The sequence below is a fragment of the Nematolebias whitei genome, chromosome 2 (genome assembly GCF_014905685.2).
Source record: "Nematolebias whitei isolate Nwh7 chromosome 2, NemWhi1, whole genome shotgun sequence".
Lineage (NCBI taxonomy): Eukaryota > Metazoa > Chordata > Actinopteri > Cyprinodontiformes > Rivulidae > Nematolebias > Nematolebias whitei.
In genome coordinates, this window is record NC_056499.1 from 12,744,744 (window position 1) to 12,753,685 (window position 8,942).

General features: G+C 46.1%; 2 protein-coding genes across 2 annotated transcripts in view; one reads left to right on the forward strand and one right to left on the reverse strand.

Annotated features, from left to right (window-relative positions):
• Positions 1–6,482, reverse strand: part of LOC119425605 — a 49,146-nt gene extending 42,664 nt beyond the window's left edge. Inside the window, exons 1-2 of the mRNA XM_037693141.1 lie at positions 6,180–6,482; positions 3,215–3,446 (exon numbers count right to left, since the gene is read on the reverse strand). Coding sequence (XP_037549069.1) covers positions 3,215–3,446; positions 6,180–6,482 — 535 coding nt within the window. The remainder of the gene's footprint in view (positions 1–3,214; positions 3,447–6,179) is intronic.
• LOC119425615 (serine protease 23-like) lies at positions 6,481–8,609 on the forward strand. Its single transcript, XM_037693153.1, has 2 exons — positions 6,481–6,509; positions 7,445–8,609. The coding sequence occupies exons 1-2, from the start codon at positions 6,481–6,483 to the stop codon at positions 8,607–8,609; spliced, it is 1,194 nt and encodes a 397-aa protein (XP_037549081.1).
• Positions 8,610–8,942: the final 333 nt, after the last annotated feature.

An 8,942-nucleotide genomic window follows, 5' to 3' on the forward strand; every position in this document is an offset into this window, starting at 1 on the left:
TGTTGGCTGGATGGATAAATGAATGTTGGATGAATGATGGATGGATGGATGGATGGATGGATGGATGTTGGATGATGTTGGATGGAAGTTGGCTGGCTGGATGGATGTTAGATGGATGTATAGATGGATGGATGTTGGATGATAGATGTTGAATTGATGTTGGATGAATAGATGGATGGATGAATGTTGGATGGATGCATGGATGTTGGATAATGTTTGATGGATGCTGGATGGATATTAGATGGACGTTGGATAGATGATGGATGCTGGATAGATGTATAGATGGCTGTTGGATGATGTTGGATGGATGTTGGATAGGTGGATATTTGATGGATGTTGAGTGTTGGATGGATGAATGGACGTTGTATGGATGTTGTATGGATAGATGGATGGATGTCGTATGGATAGATGTTGTATGGATGGATGTTGGATGGATGTTGTATGGATGGATGTTGGATGGATGAACAGTTCTCTCAGTACAGTACTGTATGTTTGAATCTTCCGTATCGTTGGACTTTTCAACCTCAGCTGCTGGTTTTTCATCATAAATCTTTTTTTTGTTGACAGCTGAGGCAGACCAGAAGAAACAGCTAAACTTTGAAAATACTAAAACTTGCTTTTCACCCATAAACTGAACGTAATGTGGCCGAACCCCGTCAGCTCAACTTTCACCAGAAGGCTGATTGCATAGTTTCGACATTCGGCTGTGAGTTTGCATAGTTGGGATTCACGTGTGGAGGGTTCGGCTGTTGTGTGAACGAGCTGCAACTGATTTAGATATAAAACGTGTCGCTGTGCGATCAACACTGCGATTGTGGGAACTCTAAAGTGCTTTCTTGGCAATGGTCTACGAACGATGAGGAGGAAGCAAAGCCTCTTAGCACGAAGACGCTCATTTCCTTTAGCTGCAGCTGAACGGGAACATGTTGATCACTTTTCATGTCATCTTCCTGCCAAAACGTTCATGGTCCTTCTCCTCGCTGCGCCTCGAGAGTAAAACTGGCCTGAGTTCACCCCCAGATTTCACAGCGAGTAATTTCTCCGAAGACCTCCGCGGTCATCTCATTTCACCAAACAGCTGCTTCATGACCACAAGGCCCGAGTGAGCGAGGAGCTCCAGGAGAAATCAATCAAGCTCAAGAGGCACAGAGACGGGGGGAAGTACACGGACAGAACCGAACGGGCCCGGGAGGAGAGGAATTCAAAACTTGTGACACTCGACTGATCGTCTCTGCAGCCAGAAGCTGGAGGAGGAGAGGGGGAGGAATAAAACAATTAACATGAGCAGTGCTCCAGGGAATGTCGGTTACCGTGGCAACACTGGGCATAGCCAAACAAGCGGGCCCTTTCATAACAATTCAAAACAAACACACACGCCGCCCTTATTAGCACCCTGTTGGTACGGAGGAAGGCCCGTTCCTGACAGAGGTCGTATTTTCCTCCTTTGTTGACCCGTTCCTGGATGTGTTGAACGGCGCGGACGAGAAAAACGAGAGCAACTTTTATTTGTTGCAGCCGTGGAGATGGGAGAGCAGCACGAGTGTCTGCCAGCTGTGGGTCAGAGCTGCAGGATGGGTGGAGTTTTATTCTTCTCATCAGGGTCTGATGAGCCAGCAGGTCCACCCTGAGAGCTGGCAGAGGTTCTGATCCATAATCAGCTGCAGGATGTGCTGAACAACCGAGCAGCGCCGGTTTACTTCCTTTAAAGAGTGACAAAACTCGCACATCGGCGAAGTGTGAAAACACAGCGGGCAGGTTAGCTTTTAGTTTGGGTCCAATCAGATTCGCTTTCAGACACACTTCTGCAGCCGAAATCAGACTAAAACAGCTAAAACTGACCTGACTAAAAATAAAATAATTTTCTGTGAAAACACGATGCGAGCGTTGCCAGCTGAAAGACTTTACCGAAGAAGCTGAAACTGAGCTGCTAAAGCTAAAGGAAGTAGAACACTAGCTAAAACCTAAAGGAAGCTAAAAACTAGTAGGTAGCTTAACACTAGCTAAAAGTGTAGTAAAAGGCCAGCTGAATGCAAAAAGAAGCAAAGCACAAGCAAAAAGTAGCAAAAGGTTTACTTTTGCCAGGGGCCGAGATAGTGTAGAGGCAGGGCAGCTGGCTTGGGACCCGAAAGTCCCAGGTTCGATCCCCAGTCACTGCACATCACGTGGCGTCTCTGGGCAGCACGTCTCATCCCCAAAATGTCCCCCGGGCGCTTTCAATAGCTGCCCACTGCACCACCTGGTGGTGGATGGGTTAAATGCAGAGACTAATTTCGCCATTGTATGGAAACATACAGTGCTGACATTGTGATGACATTATTATTATAAAAAGTTAGCTAAAAGTGACAAACTAGTTCAAAGCTAAAATTAGCAAAAGACTAGCTAAAAGCCATGCAGCAAAGTGCTATATAAAATCTAAAAGCAATATAAGGCTAGAAAAAAGTAGCTAGAAGCTAAAAGTGGCAATAATTTGGCTTGTAGAAGAGTAAAAATGTAAAACAGCTAAAAGGTAAAAGTAGCAAAGAGCTAAAGCTATAACTTTCACCAGAAAGTTTTAGTTTTTTACTTTTTGCGAAAGTGAAAAGACGAAAAAGGCTGTCTAAAATGTAAAAATAGCCAATGAATGAGCTAAAAGTTAAAAGTAGCCAAAGACCAACAAAAAATTAGAAAGTGCAGAATGGCAGCTAAACGCTTAAAGCAGGAAAAATTATTTAAAAATCTTCAAGTCAGGAAAATATTTGTAAACAAAACTAAAATATTTTTAAAAGTATAAAAGTTAAACAAAGCTTTTACATGATCATCCGCATTTTGTGCCAACTGGTATTGAGCCTATTGTTGAACATACAAATCTAAATTAAAACTCTATAATGCTAACAAACAAACAAACAAACAAACACAAACAAACAAACCCAGATTTTATTCATGATAGTTGAACAAACGTCTGTTCTGTGGTCTAATTTTTAAACATGATGTTTCTTTTGGACATAAAGAAAGAGGACATGATTTATTGTCTTTGTCTCCATGCCAAGAGACAGGTGGACACATGAGAGCAGCAGGAACTATAGATCTGTGAATTACAGATGATGTCTCACTTCAGCAGGACCATAAACCACAACCAGTCCACAGCCGAGGAGCAAAACATGTCCAACCTTTTCCATAAAGGTTGTTGGAACCACCGAGGATCAACTCTGCCACCAACTGAAACCTGCTGGAACACCAGGGTCCATGTCCACCAGGGTCTCTGTCCACAAGGGTCCCTGTCCACCAGGGTCCATGTCCACCAGGATCTCTGTCCACCAGGGTCTCTGTCCACCAGGGTCCTTGTCCACCAGGTTCCATGTCCACCAAGGTCTCTGTTCACCAGGGTCTCTGTCCACCATGGTCCCTGTCCACCAGGTTCCATGTCCACCAAGGTCTCTGTCCACCAGGGTCTCTGTCCACCATGGTCCCTGTCCACCAGTGAAGACAGCTTTACATCACCATGGACGAAGAGGACCAAGAAAGAAGCACCAAAACCTTCAAGTTGGACTGAAACCTTCAGCTGTCCACATGGACACAACAAATGTCTTCTGGGGAAAAGTTTGATAGTCAGACGAGGCAAAGATGTTTGGACAAAAAGACAAGAAGGACATTTGGACGAGTCAAGGCGAGTCCTCAGCCTTGAGATCACTGAAACAACCCACAGGCACTATGGTGGTCGCATCATGCTGAGGTGCTAAACGGATGGAACAACGAAGGAGGAGGACGAGCTCCAAATTCCTCAACTTGGTTTGAAATTCAAATTAAACTTTAACAGTTGGACAGCTGGAACTCGGACACAGTTGGGTGCAACAGACCAGTGGCTCCAAACATCAGAACTGGTTTCTGACTGGATAAATCAGGCTGGCATTAAGATTCTGCAAGAACCTTCTCGAAGATCCAACCAGAACATGATACAATATATGTGGACTCTGACCTGGAAACTAACCAGTTCAACAGAACTTTACCAAGAAGAAGAAGAAGAAGGAGAAGGAGAAGAAGAAGAAAAAGAAGGAAGATGACGATGAAGAAGGATGAAGATGACAATGATGACGACAAAGAAGTGACATCACAATCAGAAACTTGTTGATGGAGACCTCTGACCTCAGCTGTAGTTTATCGACGTGTTTTACAGGAAGCTGTTGAAGCTCAGATGTATCCATGTTATGGAATTAAAACAGGTGAAGTTCGGCTGCTTGTTCAGTTCTCTCCTCATTTATTTCTCCGGTTGTTTCCTCCGTTCTTTCTTTCTGCAGCAGCCCTTTCTAATGAGCCTGCAGAAGATAATATCCACCAACAGTTGCACATTTTCAGCATGAGCGCTTTCGGCTGAAAGCAACCGTCCAACAAAAGCATCTGAGCAACTTTCTGCCCACTCAACTGATTTCTCGCAGCCGAAGGTCACAGCAGCAGCAGCATCGAGGCCGCTCCGACAAACGGAACATCTTACGGAAAGGTTCAGATGGTCCAGAGAAAGACGTCCATCCAGGAGGTAAAGTCTGCTTTTATTCAGGCACAGCTAAAGTCAGGCTTTTCTTCTGAAAGAAGCTCTTTTTATTTACCAGCAGATCAGCTTAATGTGAGGACGGTGGATTATCAGAAGCTTCGGCTTTTTTTCAGGTGCTAAATGTTTGTTTTGTTGTAAATATCAGACAATGGGTCAGCGTTTAACAAACATGAAACAAGACAAGACTCAAATTATCTCCTAAAATACAAAAAAATCCTGATCTGCAAAACTGACATCAGTTTCCGTCATCACCGGTGAACCTCCTCATGGTCTGTAGCTAAAGACCTAAACAGCTAAAACTGTAGCTAAAGACAACTTAACTGCAGCTAAAATGGCTATCATGGCTACACAAATAATAAAACAGTAGCTAAAAGCTGAATGTAGCACAGCTTTACCTACAAACTGATATTACCAAGATTTAAGCTAAATGCTAAAAATAGCTAAATTGCAGCTATGAAACTCTAATCAAAACCATATATGAGAGCTAAAATGAGAAAAGCTGGAGCTAAAAGTAAATGATATTAGCTCTGATACAGCTAAACAACGCACTTAAAACTGAAATTCAAAGCTGAATGTAGAAAAATGTAGCTAAACAGTAGCTAAAAGGAAAATTTGTAAAAGTATAGCTAAAAGCTAGAATTAGCTAGACAGCTGCAAGCTAAACATTTTGAATGAATTCATTTTGTAAATGAACTGAAGAGATCTCTTTGTGTTTCTGTGGGGAAACATTTATAAATGAAGTTAAAAGTGTGGAAAAGTTAAAATTCTAAAGCTCCTGAATGAGCCGAACGTTTTGATTGATGAACAGCTAAAACCAGCCGGTCTGGATGCTGAGTCAGCGTTTACATCATAAAACAGAACTGGTCATTTAATCACAGAACATTTTAATTTTGTCAAATTTTCTTAATCTTCATCTTCAGCCTCTTGTCTGGTCGGGGAGCCTGGCTCCCCGGGGGGGTGGGGCTCTCTGCTCCTTCTGGAGGACTCCAAGGTGTTCCCAGAACCAGAGAGAATCTATAATCCCTCCAGAGAGTTCTGGACCTGACCCGGGGTTTCCTCCAGGGAGGTGCCTGGAAAACATTCGAAAGGAGGTGTCCAGACCAGATGAACCTCCTCAGCTGACTCCTTTTGATGCAGAGGAGCAGCAGTTCTACTCTGAGCTCCCCCAATGATGGAGCTCCTTATCACAAGGCTGAGCCCCCCCAGAAGCTCAGTTCAGCTGCTTGGATCCAGGATCTAGTTTTTTTGGTCCTGATCCAAACCTCATGACCACAGGTCAGGGTTAGCACAGACCAGTAAACCCAGAGCTTTGCCTTTAGACTGAACTGTTAATTCACCACAACTGACCAGAGCAATGCCCTCATTACTCAGGATGAGGCCCCAATCTGTGGATCCAGCTCCCGCTCCATCTGACCATCACTCAGAACAAAGACGCCCAGAAACCAGAACTCCTCCACCTGAAGAGTCCTCCTGTCCTATAGGGGGCTTTCTCTTGTTTTTTCAAGTTTTATTTGCTGCATTATAATCAATTATTATTTAAAACGGCAATTTTTATATCTGACAAAGAAGAAAAAGCTCAAATTCTTTGATTCATGTTGGAGACTTCCTGTTTGATGAGGTGAACCTGCAGGAAGTTCATTAAACCCATAAAACTCACCTGCTGGGACCAGAAGGGGTCTCCTGATGATGATGGTGGTGTCACGTGACTCCTCTGGGTCGGGGTTTCTCTGGACCTTCTGAGGCGGATGTGACACGAGCTCGTGCAGACGGAGAACCTCCTCCAGCAGGAAACAATGACCCAGCCTGTTCGCTCCGGACCGAGCTGCTTCGTCCCGTGGACCGCTCCGAACTCACGGCTCGGATAGAGTCCGCAGCTCCTGAGAGGGATCTCTGTCCGGTGCCAGCCTGGTTCTGACTGAGGGGGGTTCGGCCTCAGGATCACCTGCAGGGGAAGAATCATGACGCGCTCCGGCGCTGCGCTTCCCTGGTGAGTCTTTGCCCGTCCGTGCGTAATTTACGCACAGATGGAGAACATTTCAAATGATTTTTACCAAAACTTTAATGGTTTGTTAAAACAAAACATCAGACATTTATTTATGACTTTTTCCACTTTTCACTGTCAGACTCATGAGGTGAAGGGTGGAGGAGGTAAACATGGATCCTTCAGGAATTTTCCATCCGAGGCGCAAATTTACCAAATTTGTTGTTTTCACGGCGCTGAAATCTGGGCAGTGTTGAAGGAATGCGTATCGCCCGCCGCCTTTAAACCAGAGATTTAAATGAAGCTTCAGATCAGAAGTGATGGAGTTGTGACCAATCCAGGAGCTCGTGGGAGTTTTAGCGCAATCTGCCCAATTGCATTTTTGTGTTTAAGGTCGGTTGGTTGTGGCGGCCATCGTGAATCGGACTGACTCCAAAATGCATCAGTTGTTAGATGAACACCCAGTGATAACTTCCTGGGAGTTTCATTAAAATCCATCCAATGGTTCAGGAGATATTTTGCTAACACATTAACGGAGTTAGAGACCATTTCGATGTCAGTTTCAAGTTGTGCAGCGTCAGATGTAATGGGATGACTCTCAGCTACTACCACACCAACTTTCAGCTCACTGTTAAACTGATCGAACTGATCGAGTTAGACGTTTGTGAGTTTGCCAAGTTTGATTAAGTGTGGCGGCCATCTTGACTCAGGTCATCAAGTCATTCAAGTGATTTAACTTCTGTTAGTGTCATTTAAGTCCATCCAGTGGTTCAGGAGATATTTTGCTAACAGACTGAATACATACCTTTTGGCAGCAAGTGAGAAATGCTGGTGCAGGAACAAAAGTAAAACTTGACTCTTGAACTCTTCCTCGGTTTTCATGATGCAGGAGCTTCGGGTCACGTTGACCTTTTTGTGACACGTTTCATCTTCATCCACAGGTTCACCTCCCTCCTGTGTCTCCTCTTCCTCCTACCTGTCTCCTCCTCCTCTCGACCTCGTTGGGTTCTCCAGCGTGTCCCTGTGGTCCTGCCGCAGCAGACGGAGGCTCAACCCGCCCCGCGGTTCCTGCACCCGGCGCGCCTGGACGTCGCCTCCCCCTGCGACCCGGAGTGCCATAAAAAGGCCGCTCGCCCAAGCTACTGGGACCTGCAGCATTTTTTAGCCTACGAGACCCTCCATTCTGACGGTCAGCTCACAGAAACCGCCATCGGGATCTACGGGTACAATCCCAGTTTGAACCGCAGTCCAGCGTACGGGCCTTCTGGTGAGACTGGGTCGTCACGTAGCCGAAGGAAACGACAGATCTTTGGCCACGATGGACGTTTCAGCATTGCAGGACAAGACTTCCTGCTGAAGTATCCGTTTTCAGTGGCCGTCAAACTGTCCACCGGGTGTTCCGGGACCCTGGTGGGGGACCGCCATGTCCTCACGGCGGCTCATTGTGTTCACGATGGGAAGAATTATGTGAAAGGAGCCCAGAAGCTCAGGGTTGGCTTCCTAAAACCCAAACGAGACACACAACATTCACCCGTTTACCTCCCGTCTAACATCACCAAACACTTGGACCCGGTTCCCTATGCCCCGCCCACCGATGACAGAATGAAGTTCCAATGGATCAGAGCCAAGCGCACCCATGTTCCCAAAGGTTGGATCAAAGGGAACGCCAACGACATTGGGATGGACTATGACTACGCTTTGCTTGAGCTCAAGAAAGCTCACAAACGGCGCCACATGAAGTTAGGTGTCAGCCCCGCGGTTCACAAGTTGCCCGGGCGGCGGGTCCACTTTTCAGGGTTCGATAACGACCGTCCGGGGCGGCTGGTGTATCGGTTCTGCCGGGCCGGCGAGGAGACGTCGGACTTGCTGTACCAGCACTGCGACGCCCAGCCGGGGGCCAGCGGTTCTGGAGTCTACGCCCGGATGTGGAACGGGAGGCGGCGGAAGTGGGAGCGAAAGGTGATTGGTGTGTTTTCAGGGCACCAGTGGGTGGAGCGACAGGGGGCGTCACAGGAGTTTAACGTGGCGGTGAGGATCACGCCTCTGAAGTACGCACAGATCTGCTACTGGATCAGAGGGAACTTTGTGGACTGCAGAGAAGGCTGAGGACTCGTCAGCGTCACCGAAGACCAACCAAGTGTCTCTGCCGTCCAGCAACTCTGAGTCAAAGTCAAATTTTTCTTTCGGGCGCCGCCATGTTGTATTGTTGAAGCCATCATCTGCGCACTTGGGACGTGAGGCTCTACTCTTTATAGCCCCGCCCACATACCCTCACGATTTGCTAACTGGCTGTCAATCACAGCATGACAAGAACACTTTCTTTAATCTTAAAATAAAATTTAACTTTTTTTTTTTTTTTTAAAGAGAACAAGTTTAAACTGCACGGACCAACACCTGAAGAAAAATATCCAAGTTACATTTTGAGATGGAAAAATGTCC